The following is a 21,830-nucleotide window of genomic DNA, read 5'->3' as shown; positions in this document are numbered from 1 at the left end:
GAAACAATATGTCGAATTTCAAGTGCTTACTCGTATTTTCCCACTCTTTTTAAGAACACCACCTAATAAAACAGAATACTTAAAATATTTCAATGTATGCTTCGTTTATTTGAATGACGAAATGAATCTTAATCAAAGAAAATGCGCAAATCTTAAATGTATGAAAATACAAGCTTGAATCTTTTTGTTAAAACTTAAAGTAATCTCAATAACATGTAAAATACTTATGAGCTAAATGGAAGAACTTATTTGATTGGCACTTGTGGGTATGTATTTGAAGCTACAACCTATCGATTGGCGTTTATTTATAAGACGACAATAATAATACTACGTAAATCCAGGGCCAAATAGAGCACCTCAGTTTGCATGCGTTTTTTAACAAAAAATGTTTTTTCTTAGCCTAAATCAATCGAAATATTTACAGTCTATGATCAGTATGGATGGAGAGAGCATCTCCAATGATTCAAATTTTCACACCATTGGGTTGGCCAGCTGGAATCGGTGGCAGGTTGCTTCCGGCAGCACCATCAGAAGCAATCAGTTCCATATACTGAAAGGGCACATGGAAGCTCTGGCCCTTGTGCTCCACCAGGAGGTGACCCCGACCGGTGGAGGCCCCCATCACGGTCACCGCCTCGCCCTTCTTCAGCTGCAGCGCCTCCGCCTGACCCTCCTCGGGAAAGTTCATCTTCATCACGCGATTCTGTGGATAGCCCAGCTTCGAGTTTCCGGAGATGGTGTAGGCTCGAGATGGTGGGACAGGAGGTGGACGTTCCTGTTAAGTAATATTATTAGTAAATTAGTAATGGTTTACTTAAAAAACACCTACCAAATCCAGACCAAACAGATTACAGGTCTGCTGTATGATCTTCTGGTCGCACTTCTCCTGCGGATCCGGCGGAGGAGTTCCGGCAATGGGTTGTGGTCGTGGTCTGGCCACTGTGCCGCCGATGCCCAGGTTCGTGGACTTGGCCGAAAGACGTGGCACTGTGGTTAAGAATTACAGGATTAAAACAAGAGAGAACTAAAGGGAGTGCGAGGGAGATGATATATAACATTTTGATTGCGTATAACTTTTTAATGAATGGTCCCATTTGAAAAATGTCTTCTACATTTCGATAGGTATAAATATACACAATAAACTTGCATTTATACTTCTCGGAAATCTTTAAAGGTGTGGGCGCCAGACACATTTTAAAATCGTTTGTGGGCGTTAGAGGGGGCGTGGCGCTCGGCTGAAATAAACTTGCACTGCGTAGGAAGCCCAAGATTATGTGTGGTAAATCTCAACCTTCTAGCTTTTGTAGTTTCCGAGATCTCAGCGTTCATACGGACGGACAGACAGACGGACAGATCTTTAGACTTAGACTTTAATCTAAAGGAAAGTATTCTCACCCGTACTTGGAGCTGCAGCTGCCACTGCAGCCAGGGCAGCCATGGTGGAGGATGCGGCCTTGTTCTGCGCCGCAGAGTTCTGCGACGTCTTGCTCACCGGCAGAGGAGCTACACCCGTGGCCCTCGATGAAAGCTTGGCTCCCCTACTGCCCACCTTCTTGCGCCACCACCATCCACGCCAGGTGGCCTGCATCAAAGTGGCGCTCTTGTGGCGAATCTCCGTCCGCAAGTGCTCCAGATGCTGGCGGATGCCCTCGCTGAGGAAGACGTGCCGCTTGCCGGGAGCCCAGGCCAGGGTCACAGAGCCATCCAGCACCGGCGGCTGCTCCAGGGCGTACTGCAGGATCAGCTGGCAGTCCTCCAGAGCCTTGTCCTCGCTGCGCCGCAGCAGGCGGAAGGGGGCCAACATGCGGTAGCGGGCGTTGAACTGCTTGAATCTCATGCGATGCGGAAATCCACTGGCCATCAGGTTGACCGTCTCCAGGACCTGCAGGGATCTGATCTGCCGGACCACCGTGGCCCGATCGAAGCTCCCAGCCGCCTCGTTGCCATTGCTCCGAATGCAGCGCACGAAATGCGGCCTGGCATGCACGAGGGTCCTTAGAAGATTATCCAGCCTGGTGTGGAAGTCCTGGGTGAGCGTGGACACCGGCTCATCGCCATTCAGCAGATCCGAGTGAGAGGTGGGCGAAATCCGGAAGCTGAGGCCCCGCGGCGCCTGCTGCTGGGCATACAGGGCCTTCAGTTCGGAGCCAAAGAGATGGGTGGCGAAGCCAAAGTTGCAGGTGTGCTTGTAGAAGACGGCCACCAGATCGTCCGGAACCACATCCCGATTGGTGTCCAGGAAGTCGGTGGTGTCGTACTCCACCCGTCCGGCAAAGTGACGGATGAGGAACATGCGCGGATCGTGCGGCTCGGCGGTGGGTTTCGTCTCCAGGCGGCTGGAGCACCGGTGCTGCACCTTCAGCTTGGCCACATAGCTCTCCGCGGTGCCCCGCACCGAGCACTCCGCGTCCAGCATGCTGAGGAGGCCCGTGCGCAGCGAGGATATCAGATCGATGCAGGGCACATTGTCCACGTAGTCAACCTCGGTGTCGCAGACGATGCCCTCGTCGCGGCAGGACTCCACCGAGGACTTGAAGATGTGCGTGTTGTAGAAGTGCTGCATCGTCTCGGCGCACAGATTGATGCACAGGTGCTCCAGGTGGGCGTGCGGCGAGGGCTCCTCGAAGCCGAACATGTCCAGGATGCCGATGAACCCATCGGTGGCATGTCGCACTGCATTATTCAGGGCAGCCATCGATTTGGAGCCCGCATTGCCACCGCCAATTGTGGAGGCGTGCTGGGAGGCGGCATCCGCCTGGTTGTGCACCGATTCATTGGAGTCCGAGCTCAGGGTTCCCAGCGTGGAGCCCAGGCGCTTCAGGCTGTTGGCCCGACGCACTATGGTGGCCACTGTGCGGCAGTAGAGCGCTTTGGCCAGGCAGTCGCGCGTCATGTTGGCATCGCCATCGCCGCACACCGACTTCACCAGCTGGCCACGGACGTTGTGCGTCCGGGTGGTCAGGCCGCGGAAAAGCGCCGCCGGCGGAACGCCCAGCAGGCTGGCCACCGAGTTCAGCTCCGTCTCCCCATTCACGTCCACCTCGAGGCCCTGTGAAGTACATACAAGTCCTTAGTTTATGATCTCGGAATATTGCCAATATTACTCTACATAAACCCACCAATGTGTGCAAAATAAATCAGAGAGGTCAAGATAAAAGCGAACCTTAAATCAAAGAGCTTTTAAATTCATAAAAATTAATAGACAATGTCCTATTTTTAAAGAATTCAAAGGATTAGGAATAATATTTGTTAGCAAGAAAGAACCAGTTAAAAAAAGTAAAGTAATGAAGTTTAAAACATTTTTCAACTGAACAAATAAATTAAACCAATATTTGAAAAACTTTGTATATCTAAATATACAAATCAAATGGCAATTTCTTCTTAAAGAGTATCTTAGATATAAGTCCTTCAAAATAGTTGTTTAAATGTTATTCAAAATATTTCTCGCTCAGAATAAGTTGTCAAACATTAGTTTTTCAGTCGTAAATTACCTTACTACCATCAGCACGAGAAATTTTTGATGTTTGATGAAGACCTCAGCTGGATTCGAACCCGCGCGAACGGACTCGAGAGCCGACACTCTAACCAAAACACCAAAGTAGCATCGCCAAGCTAAGCGGCTAAAAATAAATGTAAGCCGAAGCAAAACTCTCCGCTAGATGGCGGCAGAGAGTCGAAATAAAATACAGGTGGCTCTTTTAACGGATGCTTTCTATTTACAAGACAAAAATATTAATACTTGAAATATAGGTACTTTGAGTAATTAACAAAGTTAAATCCTATTCTCCCTATTATATTTTGGTAAAAGTAATCGAAAGTTAAAACATTTAATATTACGATTAACAATTAGTTAAATCTACATAGATTTTTATACATTTTGATTAATTAAGAACGAGTTATATCAACCCCAATTAACATATACGAGTTTACCTATTAAAATTTACTATTTTTTTTACTTTTACTCACCCCACCATCAATGAACTGCACATTGCCCAGCAGCAGAACGGCGGCCAGGACACGGACCACGTCCAGAAAGGGGATGCCCAGGATGCCGAGACAGGTTTTCCAGGCCTGGAAGCGCACCGCATCCTCCTGTTCGTTTTGACCTAAATCCCCTCGCAGGTAACGCAGATTGGCCGGTGAGTAGCCATCGAGATGGAGCTTCTGGCGCTCCTCTCGGCTGAGACCGGCCAGCAGTTGGTAGAAGATGTGGTAGTTCTTCTCCTTCGGCAGCGGACGGATGACGCGCGTCTGGTCCAGGAAGTAGCAGTGGATCTTGGTGCGGTATAGGGCTCCGTCCGTGACCTGCACCTCGATGAACTGCCCGATGCGACTGGACTCCGAGTTGGTGGTGGTCTTGGCCGAGCCCAATGATCGGAGGACCGTGAAGGCGGCGGCCAAATGCTTGAAGGCATCCGTCTCAGGACCTCCGCCAGCGATGGCGAACAGCTGGCGAAGCATCAGCATGGCATTGGCCGTCTTGCCGGCTCCCGAGGTGCCCGACAGGATGATGGCCTGCGGATAGCCCGTCTCGCTCTGCTGACGCACTGCCTCCTGGACGATCTTCTGCAGCTGCGGGGCCAGCGGCAGAGCGCGGGTGGAGGTGAGGGTCAGCGGGTTGCCCACGTCCAGGTACGGATTGATGGACAGCAAGATGGGACCCACATTCGTCTGAAGCGGGGAACAAGATAAATGGCAGTAGATTAGTTAGCCAGATGAGTCAAGAATTTTTGGCTTTGGAGAAGGTCATTTGATGAATTCGAGGGAAAAATGAGATGAGTAACTCTTTGTACAAAGAGGTAATCAAAGAAATTAAAGGGGTAAATATTTTCAGAATATTTAATTTGGATATGTGAACTGAATATGACTTATTAAGCTAGAATAATACTTCTTTTAAATATCTATTATGAGTAAACAAATATATCTATGCTATTTGCTGGGTAAACAAAATCTGATTTAAGCTCCACCTGGCGGCATAATTATTTTCAGAATATTTAATTTGGATATGTGAACTGAATATGACTTATAATACATCTTTTAAATATCCGTTATGAGTAAATAAAAATATCTATGCTATTTGGTGGGTAAACAACAACCGATTCAAGCTCCACCTGGCGGCATAATTATTTTCAGAATATTTAATTTAGAAATGTGAAATGAATATGACTTATAATACTTCTTTTAAATATCCATTGTGAGTAAACAACTACATATATGCCATTTGGTGAGTAAACAACAACCGATTCAAGCTCCACCTGGCGGCATATGCTCGCACCTCATCCGCAGCTCCGGTTACCATATTCACTACCATATTCACTACCTTACCCATTACCATACCCATTACCATTCCCATTCTATCCCCTCCCCAACTAGACCAGCTCGACTTCCTTTGCCTTCCGCCGGGTAATTGTCGAAATTAGCAGTTAATCTGGGGCCGAGTGCAAACGGAGCTGGGTTTTAATGACAAACTATCACTATAATTGCCGACGACCGGTTTCTGGTTTCAGTTTCCAATCTTCGGGGTCTGCAGAAGTGATTCGAAGAGGCGGATCCCGCTAATACTCACAAAGTACCGCTGCTCGTTGAAGCGGGCCTGCAGCGTTCGCATCACGGCATGTTCGGTGAGGGGTCCGGACAGGTGGATCAGGTCCTGCATGTCCTTGGGCAGGGATTTGGCCAGCTGCTGCTGCTGATGGTGCTGCTGCTGCTGCTGCAGCTTCTGCTGACCTCCGGCAAATCCGAAGCCAAAGGGCAGAGTCTTGACACTCTGGCAGGGATTCGCGTGCTTCGGCAGCGGGATGAATGGCAATTGTTGGCTGTGGGCGTGGCTGAGATGGTGACCAGCGCCTCCTCCTCCTCCTCCAGCTCCTCCTCCTCCGTTGGTACCAAGCTGTCCCGAGTTGGAGGAGCGCATGGGCAGCGTATTGGAGTTGCTGTTGGCCGGTGGTTGGGAGTGGGAGTGGGAACCGTGCCCCAGGATGCTTCCCATGCTGCTCATGTGCGGCAGCGTCCCAGTGGACTGGCCATGTCCGCTGCCACTTTGATGGTGCGACAGGCTCGTCTTCTCGCCCAGCTGGTGCGGAAGTGGGTGTGGAATCGAGGTGTTCCTCGCCGACACCACTGCCCCTGCTCCTCCTGTTCCTCCTGCTCCTCCTCCTCCTGAGCCCGAGTTTGTTGGCAGCGTCTGGCTGAAGTTGTGATTCTAATTGATGGGTGTAAAGAAGTAAACATCTTGATTTGTCGGTACTTAAGACATGTTGTTTATGATTATGTTTACAGTTAATACCTCTATTATAATTTTACCATATCATAGTAATTCAGAACTCACCTTCGTGTGGTGCCCATTGGTGTGCTGTTGCACGGCGCTGGCGGAGAGACTCAGGTTGAGATTCGGACTGGAGGCATTCAGGTCAAAGCTGGCCTTGGGACCCGAGTTGGCCCCTCCTGCGGAGGCATTCTGGCTGGGATTCTGACCCGGTCCTTGGCCCACATGCAGGCGATTTCGCAGGGTAACCAACTCGGTGCTCAGGCTTTTGAGCCGCTGCTGCAGGTGAACAGCCTCATTGGATGAAGATGCATCTGAAGGAAAGTCAATATTTGAAACAAAATTAAAAAATTAAAAAAGCTAAAAGATTTATTTAAATAATATCAAAAGAAAAAGTCGATTTGAAATGTAGATCGATTTTACATTATTTAAGATCAATTTTAATTTCATATGTGGCCAGGTAAATTTGACCTGGTCGAAAAGCGTATTTCATGTAAAAACGAATTGGGTTTTGCAAGACCAGAAATGGGAACATGCTTTTTATTTTGTGTATATTATGTAAACCAAATTTTGTGATTTTAGAATAAACTCATTTAATAAATAGATTTAAGCCAGTATATTATTCAGTAGACAATAATTTAGTAGACTCTCTACATTCGATTTTGCGTTGGCAGAAGAGCTCAGATGCTCTGCGAATGATATTGGATCCTCACTTCGATTGCCTTGGATTGAATGGAGCAAAGTCATCGCAAAGGAACTCAGCTCCCCTGCAAACTCATCGAAACAACGACTTCTAGCGAACAAAGGAGATGGATGAGGACTTGTCGTAGCGTCCACGGATCATGGGTGTAATCGGCATGCCCAGTCGCATGGCAGTGTCCCTCGAGAGAGGATAGACCAGTGGACGCCGCTCCTCGACCCATTGGATGGGCTGCGTCAAGTGGTGGACACTGTGGTCCAGTTTAATGCCGCACTTTCCCTGATGCTGGCGGAAGCGCGTAGGTTTGTGCAGCATATTGTGCGGATCCCGATAATAGTCCCGGTACTTCTGGCTCTCCAGATAAAAGTTGTCGATCCTGTCCAGATCGTCGTAGTCCACGATAACCAATCCAACCCTGGGTGCGAAGCCCAGAATGGCTTGCCGCTGAACCTCTGCATTTTTGGCCACCGCCCTCATGTCCACCTCGGGAATGGGTTCGTTTTTCATTATGTACTAGGAGTATATAAAAACTAAGAGTAAAGATACTCAATATGTAATTGTAAGGAGTGAATGCTAATAAAATATCTGTCAACAAACGATAAGTAACTCAAAGAACGTTTGATGAATGTCGAACTCAAATTAAACTAAGTCTTTTTCCTTTAACAATAAATACTACTAGTTAATAAAGTTTAATAAATTATCATTACTAATAAGTTATTTTTATACAACAAACAACAAACAAACTGGTGTAAAGCAGAAATTCTCAAACAGAACTTTTGGCTAGCGCCGTTCACCGTCCTCGATAGTATAGTGGTTAGTATCCCCGCCTGTCACGCGGGAGACCGGGGTTCAATTCCCCGTCGGGGAGATAAAAGTAATTTTTTTTTTAGATATTAGTAAATTGATTTTTTTTATTTTTTTTTTTTAGATATTTAACAGTTTGGTCAAGTTTAGACTTTAAAGTAAAAATAAATAAAAACGACAATATCCAATTTTTGAATTAGTTTTTACATTTTATGGTTTCTGAAAGTTGATCAAACTTTGTGTTTAGTAAACACTGTTTACTTTTGAAATAAAAAGAAGAGCTTATCTCTTATCTTATCTCATTAATAAATATTACACATATCTATCCGACGTGTGAAATTCACAATAGACGAAAAATAAACGAAAATTCAAATGAAAAGAAAATATACTTTTGTTTAGGTTTTAAAATATTGCCATTGCCTTCAGAAGTAATTATAAAGAACGTGAAGTATGTTGACTTTAGTTGAATATAAATAAAAAGTTATACATTCTTTTCACACTTTTATGAAACGGCATTACATATTTTTAAATCAACAAAAAAATCAAACTTTAGACATTTTGTCTTCTGTCTGAAACATGCAGACCATCTTCAGAAACACTTCATCAGCTGACTATATAGAAATCTTCATCATGGCGGCAAGGAATTTGTTTGGATCTAATTAACAGCTCAATACAACGAAAATCAATTCGCACCGATTAATTTCGCCTAGGCCAACAGACCACAGACATTTATGCACGCGAATCGCTTCGATGGGCTTGTGCCGATGGAGCAGCAAAAGTCATTTTAATAGAAATGGATGGTTGGCATTTACATAAAATGTTAATGAACCAATTTCGCCGGAGTTGGAGAAAAATAGAGACACCGAAAGCGCAAAGATGAAACGTTACCTTGGCGGCAGGTGGAAACAAAGTTACCAAGACTCGCGTACACATAGAACAGAAGATCAATGAGAAGACCAGACGAACAGCTTATAAAGCCAACTGATTTATGAAGACTTTCAAAACAGGGCCGAGAGGTCATTGTTACAGCCCCGACACCCCGAAAACGCTGGCCAACTAACGAGATTTTATTAAGCTAATGCCTTTTAGGAAACCTGTCTACTAATTTTTACAGTCCAAGCAAGAAATCAAACTAATTAGCTAATGAAAAACGAGGAAAAACTTGGCAGAAGTACAATGCTACCAGCAAAGGTATTTTGCCTTTGGACCACAACAGAGAGTCGGAGCGGAGCTTACAACAAAATCGGAGTCGACAAAATACAAAAAACAATATCATTGATGACTTTACCTCTGACAGAGGAAACCAGTTTTGGTGTGGGCTTTTTTTCTTGTGTTTTCTGTTGCCCAAAGTTGCACTCAAGAAATATAAGACAAAAGCCACAGAAAAAGGTACTGAAAAGTCTTCCATCGAAGTCATGCCAGCAGTTTTGAGTCTTTTTTAGACCTTTTCCAATTTAGAGACCGACAAATCAGGCTTTTATTAGACCTCGGGAGGAAAGATTTGTGCCTTCCAATTAACTCTTGATAATTTCACAACCCAAAAAAGCGTTAAATTGAGATTTGGGAATATTTTTGAACAGTTAGTAATTAGCTTTTATTGACTTTTCCTCGATGTTTTGTTTTGTGTTTAAAGTTTCGCCTTTTTGCATGCTAGGGATGGCGAGAAAATTTCTTGGAAGCTGAGTAACAAAGATGGCCCAAACTGGTCGCCAGGCACAATTTAAGAAACAGTCGCGTCGCACAAATGAAATGTTGCAAGTCGAGAGGCGAGCGACACCCATACCATACCATACCATACCAGGTATCCATATAAGAGGATTCGGTCTGTAGTTATTGCCGATGATTATGAATATGAATGCGATCGACTGCGAATGTTCGTGGAGGTTGATTGAAAACTACAAACCAGCAGCCAAAGATGGTAGCGACAAGTAAATCGAGAACCAATCAACTGACACTTAAGACAGGCAGTCCAGAAAAGAAATCATTAAGCTCAATAAAAAATTTGTGGAACAAAGCTTGACTAATATAATTATGAAAGCGTAAAGCCTTAGTTTCTTGTATCAGCTGCTCAAATTAAACAACAGTAAGAAATATAAGATTGTTGAAATTTTTTAAATAGGTATTTTTAAAGTTTTACTTAAGAAAAGAAATACCTGAAATTATACCAAAACTTGAAAGATCTATTAACGAAAGGTTGCCATAAGTTAAAACACGATTTAGCTAATTATAAATTCCTCGAGTTTTGTATTAATAATAGACATTAAAGAAAGGATGCATTGCCATTCAAAAGACTTGAGAAAGAAACTTGGATTTTTTGTTTGCACATAATTTTTGATCATTTTATAATTTCTTTCAATAAATTACTTTATCTTTAAATGTATTTATTATTTAAAACCAACAAATATAGTCTTAAATTGTGTGAACCCAATCAAAAGACTTAGGCAACAAACTTGGAATGAGTGTGTGAATTGTTTGTGGTACCTCTATTTGTATGATGCCTTCTAAAATATTAAAGTTTGAAACAAAACCTTGGTTTTGTTTATATCCCAGAAGATCAATTGATGTTCCTACCATCTTTCCTAACTTCGAATATAATCAAACAAAAGACTTAAGCAACAAACTCGAAATTCTCATAGCTAACAATTTTGCTTACTCCCAGGGACAATGTCTAACTTACCCTGCAGCTTCTTCTCCGTCTCCCAAAATTTTTGCAATTCGGTGAAGTATTTATCCAGTATAAAGACTTTTGACAGGCCCAATGTGGCCATCGTTGTTGAACATTTGTGTGGCCACGACGACGACGGCGATTTTCTTATTTGAATAATTCCGTATTCCGAATACAGGCTCTCACCGATCGGCGGTACACTGCACTACACAGACACGAAACGATACTCCGATACAAATGGCCGGAGGAGAGGAACAGGTTTTCGTACTCGTATTCGTATTCGTATTTCGTTGTTCGTTTTTCGTTTTCCGCACAGGCTCTGCAGGCACACCGTATCTATATCTATGCCATACAAACCGAACCCGAATCCGCGTCCGAATAAATATGTATTTGTGTATGTTTTAGGCGGACGTATGTGCAGCTGCAACAAGTGAAGCAACTGCAGAGCACACGAAAATTCAGTTAACAGGCGAAAAGAATGCAGAAGGGCGAGCGGCGCGGCGGCCAAAAAGCGAACCAAATCACAGGGAGCTTGAGCCTGACGGTCAGGTTTTGGGTTTGCTTTTAGTTTTTTTTGCTTTTTGCTTTGGTTCTGGATCTGCTTTTGCTTTTCTTTTATTATTGTGCTTTATTTTTGTACCCCCTCTTCTGATGTTGTTTTCTTCGCGGCCGCGCTTATTTTCTCGTTTTGTGCAGACTTTTTTTTTCGTCGTTTTGGTTTTGAAAAACGAGTTTCCAACTTTAACTCCAGGTCCAACGGGCAGTGTAGATGTGCGCTTAGATACCGATACCTCTACCTCGAAGGTATACCAGTAAACGGTGTTGTATGCCACAGAGGCAGGGAGATTTATTCGATTGAATAGCTCTTTTCAGATTGACTCGCTGGTGGCACTTTCAACCGCGTGACCTCTTCGCCGATTAATTATAAACTTTAATTGGGCTTTTCAGCGACCGTTTCACTTCGGAACCGAATCTCCAGAGAGAGAGAGAGCGATATAGAGACAGTGAATATATAGCGAATGCGATGCCACACGATCCGAACGATTCAAACTCCAGCCGCAGACTGATCGCCTCCGCTGGCTTCGAGTAAGATCTCCCTAAGACGGGGCTCTCTCTGCCCCATCCCATCCCATTTGCCAGTAAAACGCTCTCCCGCTCGCAGGTAACTTTTCTAACAGGTAAAAGGCTCTACCTTCCGAGATGCGAGTTGCAAGATGCGTATATGTGCAGTTGTTCAAATATGAGGTCAAGTGTTTGGGACCTCCGCCCGCCGACCGTCTCGTTTTGCTGGTCGCGTGTTAATTAGCGACGATTGTTTGCCGTTTCGCTGCATTTCGCAATTCCCACAGTTCAAAACTTAGAGCAAAATTGATTCACAAATGTGTGTTTACAAGATGGTTTTTGTTTCGGCAAAACAATACAACACTATATTAGCATAAATTAATTCCAACTTATGTATAAAATGTACGATTCTAACGAAATAAATGTCTTTTTCAATTTCTTTTTAAAATTAACGGTTTCACTGCTTGCGTACCGTAAACTGCTTACATTTTATTCTATTTGATTTTTAACGGTTTTTATCGATAAAATATTCTCGATATTTTCTTATTTTTAAAGCAGTTTTTTCGATTTTTACAAGCAGTGTTTAATCGGAATAGCTGAAAGAGAAGAAGAAGAGAAGCACCACTTTAACACTGCTTGTGCACTGCTTGCACAAAATGTCGTTATATTTTAAAAACCTATTTGAATATGAAAAAGAGAATAACAATTTTAAACGTCAATTTATTGCTTGTAAGCTGCAATATATTCAATGCATTCTGAATATTTAAAAATAAAATATAAAATATGCATTTTCAGGTTATCTGTCCTGCTCTGACAAATCAAAGACTATCTGATACCGACCATAACTTTTTCCATCCTTCATGTAATTGATATGGAGTTGGTTCAAGCCTCGGTATAAAAGTGATGGCCAGTTCTGCGGGGCCACATTGACGTTTCTTACGTAATATTCACCCTTTGGGAAGGGGCACAACTCGTCGGCGGGCGGAATATTGGTGTCCGTTATCATTGATAGGAAATATTTGCCATAGTATTTGGTAAACCAATCGCAGGAATTGAGGTGTAAATTGATGTTCCCCTGAACCCACTCGCCGTTCTTAAATTGCAGAATATTTAGCCAAACTTCGTAATTGTCATCCAGGTCGACAAGGTGAGTTATGGTTCCATTTATCATCCGTTCCCTTCCAACAAGTCGTGCTGAACAAGTGAAGAGCGTTTCTTCATCGCCATCTGGACATATAATCGATTCCATTCGGGCATATAAGGTCTTTCCCAAACACTGTAAGTCCAGGATGAGATCAGATAAATAAAAAGGATAGCAGTTTGGGTGTGTTTCTATTTACCGCTGAGATCGTCCACAGGATCAGAAAACCTAGAAGCTGCCAACGAACCATTTTACCGAACTTAAACGATGCGAATTTTTAATGAAGCAATAACTTTTTCCATTGGTCATATATACTACGATTATGGCATGTCAATTGTCAATTAAATTGACTTCAATCGTTGGTCAATGTCTGATAACAAAGGGGAGTGGCTAAATCAGATGTATAGGGAAGTTGGGTTACATTTATTACCACAAACACATAACACGTTTACACTTCACGAAAAAATTCTATATAGTTCATAGAGCTTTTTATCCCCAAATTTCTAAATTTGATGGCAAAACTTAATACGTAAGTTTTTACTCTTAATATAATAAATTATATTGGTTAAATCCTACCTGTTATATTTCCTGTGGTTTTCTGGCACGCCTTTTTCCTCTTGGGCACAGGAAGAGTGTAAATAGCTGAGAACTTGGAAAACCTTTCCACCACCGCGTTGGTCCTGTTGGACTTGAAGTCCTTTACGTCCGTTTTGGCTTTTCCTTGGGGAGATTTGGGTATGGACCCCACAACAGGGGTGGAAGTTTTCCTTTGCTTTGGTGACGGCGTAGCGGAACTGAAAATCAAAGGGGAAAACACATTTAAAATCAAACCACTTTATTGGCACTCTAATTAAAACATTAAAGAAATCAGCAAAACTTCAAAAATGTCCAAAGTACATTATCAAAGTATAAGAACATCTAATCTTTCAAACTGGTTAAGAAAGTTAAAGTACTTAAACTTTTGAAATCGAACCACTTTATTGGCACTTTAATTAGAACATTAAAAAAAATCAGCAAAACTTCAAAAATTTTCAAAGTTTATTATCTAAATATATGAACATCTAATCTTGAAAACTGGTTAAGAATATTTTGTATAGTACTTAAAAGTAATAAGCATATGTTTCCAAGTTGTAAAACTTTATCTTTAATATAAGGAAGCTCACCTGACTGCCTTGTGGTATTGGCAGAAGAAGTCGGGTCGCATGCGATGGCGACACAGGAAGTCCTCGCACAGCCGCAGGACATCGTCGTCCTCGCAGTTGTCGCTCTGACTGGTGCTCTCGCTCTCCTGATCCTCCCCCTCCAGTCCATTCTCGTCCTCATCCTCATCCTCCAGCTCATTCTGATGCTGATCCTGTCCCAAACGCAACCTGTCCTTCTGCTCCTGCGGACTGTAGAGGAAGGCGGGAAGGGAGTCGCCCAGGAAGTCGGGTATGTTCTCAAAGAAGTCCGCCGTTCGCTCGTAGCTGCTGCTGCTGGCATCGGAGCTCTTCGATCGCTGCAGCTTGGACTTCAACTTCAAGCCGCGACTCCTGCCCTTGTGGAAGGTCAACAGCTGGTGGCGGCCCACATCGTAGTCGGCGTACGTCTGGTCCGGCAGCAACATAGCAGCCTCATCCTGAGTGACCCAGCCAGTGGTCAATAGCTGGAAAAGGAAAGGATAAAACACCCAAAAAAGACTTGATATGAAACAATGATCGATTTGATTTGACTTGATATGCGGGCATCTCATTTCGAGGTAGATGGAGATAAAAAACTTTGAATGCGCATAACTTTGTAATGAATGGTCCGATTTGAAAAATATCTTCCACATTTCGTTAGGTATTAATAAACACTATGAAATTTTATTAATACATTTTAAAAATCGTTAAAAAAGGTGTGGCCGCCAGACACATTTCAAAATCGTTTATGGCGATTGTAGTTTTTGAGATCTCAGCGTTCATACAGACAGACAGATTTTTCTTTCTTCCTCCCACTCATGTACATGTATATAAAGCTCTTATAATGTACCTACAATATTGATCTAAAAATCGGTAAAATCTTTAAAAATTCTAAACTTATTAAAATGAAACTTGGCTGTCTGGCGAAAGTAGATTTAAGCCAATCAAAAGAAGAGGATTTGGCCTGCTTTTAGCATTTGCAGCGGGCAGAAATATCAATCGCGACATCAATTCGCATTTTAATTGCTTTTAAATCAAGTGCGCATGCGTCTGGTCGAAAAAGGAGGTGGAGAATTAAGAGGAGGAGGACGGCTTCCGCGTCTGCAGGTCCATAAACCTGTCGGTTTATTGGCGCAGCCGATTACCACGATTAGCGTGACCATGACGAAGGTGACAGACACGGACGCTAATGCCTTTTACTGCCCAGCTCAGTGCGTCGGGATGGGAATGGATCTCATCTGGAGGCGGGGCGGCTTGGGAAGATGTACCTGGAGACGACTCCATGCAACATGTTGCAAGCGCGGCTAAACAGATGAGTTGCTTGGCCAAATGAGACGCAGTATTTACGCCACACGCGGCCAACTGGAGGCCCGTGTGGTCCAAGTACCGAGGACTCTGCCTGTTGGCAATTAACTCAAATGATTGTCATAAAGTGTTGGACGTGTGCGGAGGAACATGTGGCCGCCATCAGCGGCAGAAATCGGAGACCGAGCCGCTGGCGTCGGCATTTTTCAATGTCAACACAGCGGGCGGCAGCGTTTGACCAGGAAGCAAATAAATTCAGCGAAATTGGTAAAAAAAAATGTAGAAGTATTTGTATTATAATGTCTAGAATCTGGACACAAAATCATAATATCTACAAATTAAATTGGTCAAGCAAATCGACTATTCTTATCATGATTTTAAGAGCATCGTTCTTATCAATAAAGTCACTCTCCTTTTTCACAGAAATTTAATCTATTGTGATTATTCTTTATTTTAAGAGCATCACAGAAACTTTACTCCACTACTTTAAGTTATGTATTGTGCCTAAGATTAAAATATATGTGTGAACATTTTGTTGATGTTACAAAACGAACTAAATTCAAGATTTTCTAGAAATATGTGATTATTTTTCTTAAAATTTAAATGCATTTCTTTCAGTGAAAATAATTAAAACCATAATAGCTCATAAGAGTTTCTTAAATATTCAATACTTATACGATTAAGATCTCCCTCTAATGGGATAAGAAGGTGTCCAGTCTGGTTTTCTCTCTCTGTAAAAGACCATCTAAGATCACAGATATCTGAGGCACTTCTGGTTTATTACGCAATATGTGAGAAGAGGCTTTCCCTGAAAGGGCTATTCCCACTGGGCCAACAATCTAGTACTTTGATTTTGTCAATTTATTGCTGCTGATTGGCTCCACTTGCCCATGAAGCCAATCTCTGGCGGCTGACAGATTACACGGCGAAGGAAATGTTTGGCCATAAATCGGCTTAACCAGCAGAAAGCGGCGGAAACGAAAAGAAACGGCAGCCATGCCATCCGGAACAATTTGGCTATCTAAACATGGCTAATCGCCTGGTCCCGTCCTTTCGGAATGAATAAAATATGTCATCTAATAAATGCGCACGGACAGCAGGAGCTGGAGTATCCGTATCAGTATCAGGTAGCGACATCGCATAAAATAAAATAAATCTCATAAATATGCAGGCTGTGGAGATGGAGTGGATCTGGAGATGCAGATGGAGGTGGTCTGTCCAGACCCGTTCGCTGGAATACCTGGGCTACCTGGGCAAAAGCTGCGACTGACTGCTGCCCGGGCATCCAACGGAAATTTATTTATTCTAACTACGAGTACGATATACTATTTCCACTCCAATCTGCAAAGTGCAAGACAAACGCTGCTGTGGGTCGCTTGGAACCTTTCCGAGCTCCCTTCTTCGGACCCTTCACTGTTCTACAGACTATAGACCACATTCTCATGTGGGGGGCCTCGTGGCAATTTGCATTCGCTGCCAGTTCAACAAATCAGCATTCGTACAACTCGACTATGAATTAATAAGTAAGCTAAAATTTAGACAGATGGAAATGTTTCTTCTAGCTCCATTCATTTCGAGTGGGAAGTGGTTCACAGTTTCGGATTAGGATCTTTGGGGCAAAGAAATCCAATACGCCCAATGGTATTTTAAATGGTAAGCCCAGAAAAAAGGTAAATATTTACAATGATTATTGATTTAAAAGGTTTCATTTTAAAGTGGTGAAAAAAAGAAAAATCTTTTAGATCAGACTTTGTAATAAAAGAGGACGATTAATATCTGAAAATAATGTAGATATTTGAGTTATCTGTATGTAATATTCCTTTACTTCAATAGAGATATCCCCAAAAGTTTAATTTTCGAGATATACTTAAAGGGCCGCCTGGGCAAACATTTACAATCAATTTGAAGGCATCGACTGAGCAGTTTCCCAGGCCTGCAGATGATTACAGGTCTAGGATCAGGCCCTTCTCTCGCATTTTCGAACTCCTCCCCCGTGCTCAGCGCATAAGAAGTGCAATTTTGACTCGCTACATGAAAATTACATGATTTAACTTAATTTAATAAAGAGCCAAGGGCACTAACTCCTTCGCTGGGTCTATTCGGCTCAGCCCCCAATAACAACAGCTGGTATCGCATCGTGGTATCGTGGCTCGCTTTTGTGATTTACCGCATGTTTCCTCCCGACTCCCCGAAGTCCCTGAGTCCCTGCCAAGGGTCGAACACCGCCCCCGCCAAACTGCACCGAAAATTACACTGGTCAACAGGGTTTCCAAACCAGTTTTTGAGTTAGGCCTAGTACTCACTTCAATAAAAAAGCCTACGAAATGAAAATCTCCATACGAAATTTGGATCACGAAATTTTTCGCCTGTCATTTTTGTATAGAAATTTTCGTTTTGTTGCCTTTTTTATCGAAGTGAGTACTAGGCTTTAGTTAAAAATTTCTTTTAAACTTCATAATTCCCAATTTTATTATTGAACCATATTTTTGAATATATTACACAGAGATAATTTTTCAAGAAGACTAACGTTCTCAAATTAAGTATTTGTAATCTCAATTTGAGAAAGTACTGATTTTGTGGACAAATTTTATTTGTCCTCGTTTTTGGAGAAAAAATCTCGAAGAAGACTCAATTCCAAGGTATTTTATTTTAAAAATGTTTTTCTGAGAGTGAGTATTTTGCACTTAAAGTCAGTTCTTTGTTAAGAGTAAGTAAAAAACAAAAAGTAAGTATTTTTGAATTGAATATTATTATGAATATTAAAAATAAATATTAAAAAACTACACCATAAAATCGTTTGATTAATTAAGATAAATAAATCAGAATATGCTAGTATCTTTCATAGAAAATCCCAAACTTTGTAGATCTGTGCAGGCTGGGATAAAGTCAATGTCGAAGTCGGAGCCCTGGCGTCTTGGTCGTCCATCAACGTGGTGGGGCTGGTGGATGCTGGCCTCGAACTTGGCCACACTCCAAGAAAGCTTCTGGCCGCCCAATTAAAGCGGCTCGAATGGCCACAGTTCGACCGTGCGACTGTTTCTCGCAGTGTACGGATTTGTGTAGATCAAGAGATTTTGATTAATAGGTGGTGGTTGCCAGGCTCTGGACGGTCTCTACCTTTGGAGATCCGGACGACTCCATGGCCATGGCCTCGGGTTAGACATTGAGAAATATTTTTGCGAATCGAGTCGACAGAAGAAGGCAGTCGAAACTCAATGAATTCAGCTGGCTTTTGGTGGCTGTGTGGCTGCTGCCCTTGTTGATTTGGTAATCGCGTTTGTTCTGCCCGTTGTTCTACCCAATTGTCTGCGTCGTCCTTGTATTGTACTGGAGAATTCAACCATCTTTCACTGAGTCCCAAGCGGATTTGAGACATTAATAATCATTTTCTATGAAAATCAATATTTTTATGATTTTGTGTTTCTGAGAAATAATGGTCACATAATGGCACATGCTGGAATTTTGAGTGATTTATTGGATTTATGTATACAAGTCTTGACAACGAAGAGAAAGAAGGGTCTTAAGTTAAAAAACATTTTATGAAATATTTTCATTTAACCCAGTTCCTAAGTAGAAATCTATAAAGAAAGAGGCTTTTTGCTTAACTTTAAACCTGAAAAATGCTTAAAAATTTGGAAAGAAATTAAAAATAAAATTTATTTTGGAAAATCATGAACAGATTCTTCTAAATACAACCTGCTCAGTAGGGATACCCAATTCTCACTGCGGGCTACAATTAAATCGTACCCAGTTAAAATACCACAGAAAAAGAGAGGTTTATCCAGCGAATCAGCGAATTTCGATTCCGCTTTGGGTTCGCATTCGACATTAATATTCGCATTCCTGCCGAACATTTTCAACGGAACTTAAATGCATGAAAATTGCAAATATCGTCACGTTTCTGGCTTTAAGGATAATTACGTGTGCATAGCTCAAGCGGCGAGAGATGCTGTGAAGGAAGAGGAAAAAGGGGGCAGACAGTCTTCAACCTGTGCAAGATTCAATTTACGAATTTCACAGCCATAAACAAAGAACCAGCAGCCAGCGAAGAAGCGGTCTCAGTCACGAATGAGCCCAGGAGCAGCGTGCGGGGCATCCGGGGAGGAGGATCACTGGGGCAGGGTTCCAAGGGGAACCCAGAGGAATCCCAGGGGGAAAATGGAAAGTACTCAACAGAAACCCAGAAGCGGAAACGGATGAGGAAACGGAAAGCGCAAAGCGGCAGCACACTCAACATCACGTAACGTGCTAATTTATGTGGGAGTCCCACTCTATTCTCCGTCCCACTCGAACACCTGCCATCTCATCCCCAACCCATCAGAAGAAAGGTGTGTGAAAACTTTTAATCGAATCTTAATTGCATTAGGTCCCAACAAGGCACATCGCTCCAGCTTTAGATCCAACTCCAACAATGCCAATTTGAAGCACGACGATCGCTCCATAATAGATCCAAGTCCACTTACACTAGACGCCAGAGAAATAGGTTCGATTTTAGGAACATTCTTAGAAAAAATTTCATTTTAAAAATTTAATTATTCGGTATTATTTCATTAAGTTAAGAGTATTTAAAAGTATTTAATATTGACTTTTATATTCTCCGTTTTTTAGGAATATTTGGTGTTTTTTCATGAAGTTAAGAGTATTTAAAAGTATTTATTCTTGACTTTAATATAATTTTACAGTAGTTTTTATTACTTTTTTTTTAACATTTTAATGGTTTTTATGATTCTAATGCAAATGTTTTGGTAAAAAAAAATTAAATATTCTACAAATTTAAAATCCTAAAAATATTAAATTTTTATAAGACCTTTTATCGAATCTCTACATTTTTACCCTCTGCTGTGCCTTCATCGATCTATCCCCATTGCGTTTAATTTCTTGTCGCGTGCAGGTTACGCAATATCGGATCGTATCATGATGCAAGTGGATGTGGATGCCAGCACGTGTAGCCCGCTAAGGACCTGGCCAAGATCACGATCGTGGCTTGGCCCACAAAAACTTGTCCTCGCCATTCCGACGGCGCTGCACATCGGCAGTGGCATTGGATCGATCGCCAATAAATGGAGGCAAACAATTAGACGGCTGCCGTGCCGGGACTTCTCTGGTTTTTAAGGCAGTCCGAGTGCTCGATGCCCACTGTTAATATTTATGAATTGCAAAATCGCAATCGCTGTTGCATAAGCCATCATCAGTCAGTTGGCGTCGCTGCGAGTGGAAGATCGATCGCCTGCAGACTTCAACGGGCTTCAACTTGACCTCTGATCTTGGATCCTAGCTGTTTAAATGCCAGAGGTAAACAAGCCAATCAGCGAGATCTCTGTGATTGATTTATAAAACTAATTAGGACCATTAAAAGCTAAATAAATAATATTTATTTTGTTATTCCTTAAATAAATGCCCCAAATCGGAAAAATATTTTAAGGTATTAAGGCAGGGTCTATATACATTTATACTTCCTACTATTCGCTATTAGGAAGTAGACTATATAATTCCATTTGCTTCTTTATATGCCAGACTATAAAAACCGAGGAGAAATATTTTGTATTGCATTACAAAAATCTATAAATCATATTTCCTCTAGTAGTGCGAATTTTAATTGGGTCATGCTTGCAGAAAATTATAAAACACACCCCCATATCATCAGGCTAACTAATCCCGACCCAATTTGAAGTAACCTGTTTGCGGCCAATTACTTTAGCTAACTGGCTTACTCCATTTTTTTTTATAGATATGATTTACTCGTGGCAAATGAGTTTGAGTAAGTGCGTGCAAAAAACAGGTTAAACAATTTTTGCGAAGGTAGATACATGTATTAATATTGATTCTTGAGATGGTATCTTATGCTCCTCATTTTTCAAGATATTCTGATCTAAGCAGAATTCTAATTCCACAGAACAAAGGCCTCAAAAAATCTTCCAGATATTGCAAACTGCCAAGAGTAAGCAACCTGCTATGGGCAAATCTTCTAATGCAAACCACATATTTATCTATCTCTCCCACGCGGCAAGTCAAAGAGCACGAGGCTTTCTGGCCAAACAAATGTGGACACGTTCGATGGGCGATGGGAAGTGACCCACGAAGGCCCCATCGCACAGACTCACATACATAACTTGGCCACAGCCAAACCCCGAGGAACGTGAAATATTTTTGTAATTTGTGCAGGATGCGATAAAGAAAATGCAATCGCAATTGCCTTGGCCAAAAGAGCTATGGGCCTGGCTCTGGCCAAAGCAATTGCACACCCTTGGCCACTATTTCCGCATGGGCAGTATGGATCACTGGCTGGTTGACAGCACACACAGCTGCACACACCCACAACAGCAGGGGGATTCTGGTGGGGATTCTGGAGGAGGAGTGCCGCTTCGGGGCCCAATCCCGAGATTGGACCTCACCTCGCATCACCTGCCCATCGCGCAGTCGATCGTCGGACCAGGGTCAAAATTGCTTGTATTGTAGGAATTTATTCGCAAGGGTTCTGCGATTGCTCTCCGATTCCTGGGCCACTAATTTGTGACTGTTCCTCGCAGACAACAGGAATTTCTCAAAAGTGGAAATGCTGATTCGATACACCAAAGCAGCGGCTGGGGCAATTTACACAATTATGGAAATCACCTGGCAGGAGCTGCGGCTAAAAATATCCATATCCAAGTACTGGAAAAGGTATCAATTCGGAAATGTTTGGTGATATTAACCCAGATCTGTCTTAAACTCGTCCTAAAATCAATTTA

General features: G+C 42.5%; 3 protein-coding genes, 1 long non-coding RNA gene and 1 other non-coding gene across 7 annotated transcripts; 2 read left to right on the top strand and 3 right to left on the bottom strand.

The window, feature by feature from the left end:
* Positions 1-79: 79 nt before the first annotated feature.
* dachs (unconventional myosin-IXb-like dachs) lies at positions 80-14,243 on the bottom strand. 2 transcript variants are annotated; one of them, XM_070219116.1, is made up of 8 exons: positions 13,801-14,243; positions 13,214-13,431; positions 6,329-6,579; positions 5,567-6,202; positions 3,967-4,671; positions 1,396-3,049; positions 830-987; positions 80-775 (listed from the first exon to the last, which is right to left on the bottom strand). In XM_070219116.1, exons 1-8 carry the CDS (start codon positions 14,241-14,243, stop codon positions 464-466), a joined length of 4,377 nt encoding a protein of 1,458 aa, XP_070075217.1. In that variant the 3' UTR covers positions 80-463. The 2 variants fall into 2 exon arrangements, with proteins under 2 accessions (XP_070075217.1, XP_017004840.2); XM_017149351.3 differs by lacking the exons at positions 13,214-13,431; positions 13,801-14,243 and adding an exon at positions 10,447-11,284.
* LOC138913910 (uncharacterized) lies at positions 3,444-5,008 on the top strand. Of its 2 annotated transcripts, none has more exons than XR_011419791.1 (3): positions 3,444-3,632; positions 4,000-4,820; positions 4,881-5,008. It is a non-coding gene; the product is annotated as an uncharacterized lncRNA (long non-coding RNA). The 2 variants fall into 2 exon arrangements; XR_011419790.1 differs by having other exon boundaries at positions 3,997-4,820.
* On the bottom strand, positions 6,857-7,553 carry LOC108062608 (uncharacterized). Its single transcript, XM_017149355.3, has one exon. The coding sequence runs from the start codon at positions 7,470-7,472 to the stop codon at positions 7,059-7,061; it is 414 nt and encodes a 137-aa protein (XP_017004844.2). The 5' UTR covers positions 7,473-7,553; the 3' UTR covers positions 6,857-7,058.
* TRNAD-GUC (transfer RNA aspartic acid (anticodon GUC)) lies at positions 7,762-7,833 on the top strand. Its single transcript has one exon. It is a non-coding gene; the product is annotated as a tRNA-Asp (tRNA).
* On the bottom strand, positions 12,223-12,893 carry CheA29a (Chemosensory protein A 29a). Its single transcript, XM_017149353.2, has 2 exons — positions 12,837-12,893; positions 12,223-12,772 (listed from the first exon to the last, which is right to left on the bottom strand). The coding sequence occupies exons 1-2, from the start codon at positions 12,885-12,887 to the stop codon at positions 12,293-12,295; spliced, it is 531 nt and encodes a 176-aa protein (XP_017004842.2). The 5' UTR covers positions 12,888-12,893; the 3' UTR covers positions 12,223-12,292.
* Positions 14,244-21,830: the final 7,587 nt, after the last annotated feature.

This window comes from Drosophila takahashii, chromosome 2L, assembly GCF_030179915.1.
Source record: "Drosophila takahashii strain IR98-3 E-12201 chromosome 2L, DtakHiC1v2, whole genome shotgun sequence".
Classification (NCBI taxonomy): domain Eukaryota; kingdom Metazoa; phylum Arthropoda; class Insecta; order Diptera; family Drosophilidae; genus Drosophila; species Drosophila takahashii.
This window is presented reverse-complemented; position numbering and strand designations above follow the sequence as displayed.

Excerpts from the sequence above, each read along its gene's own strand:
- CheA29a (XM_017149353.2), bottom strand. The coding sequence starts at position 12,887 with ATGGTTCGTTGGCAGCTTCTAGGTTTTCTGATCCTGTGGACGATCTCA. Across the intron at positions 12,773-12,836 it reads TCCTGTGGACGATCTCAGCG|TGTTTGGGAAAGACCTTATA; the intron begins GTAAATAGAAAC and ends CTGGACTTACAG.
- LOC108062608 (XM_017149355.3), bottom strand. The coding sequence starts at position 7,472 with ATGAAAAACGAACCCATTCCCGAGGTGGACATGAGGGCGGTGGCCAAA.
- dachs (XM_070219116.1), bottom strand. The coding sequence starts at position 14,243 with ATGTTGCTGCCGGACCAGACGTACGCCGACTACGATGTGGGCCGCCAC. Across the intron at positions 988-1,395 it reads AGCTGCAGCTCCAAGTACGG|TGCCACGTCTTTCGGCCAAG; the intron begins GTGAGAATACTT and ends TCTTAACCACAG. Across the intron at positions 776-829 it reads ATCTGTTTGGTCTGGATTTG|GAACGTCCACCTCCTGTCCC; the intron begins GTAGGTGTTTTT and ends ATTACTTAACAG.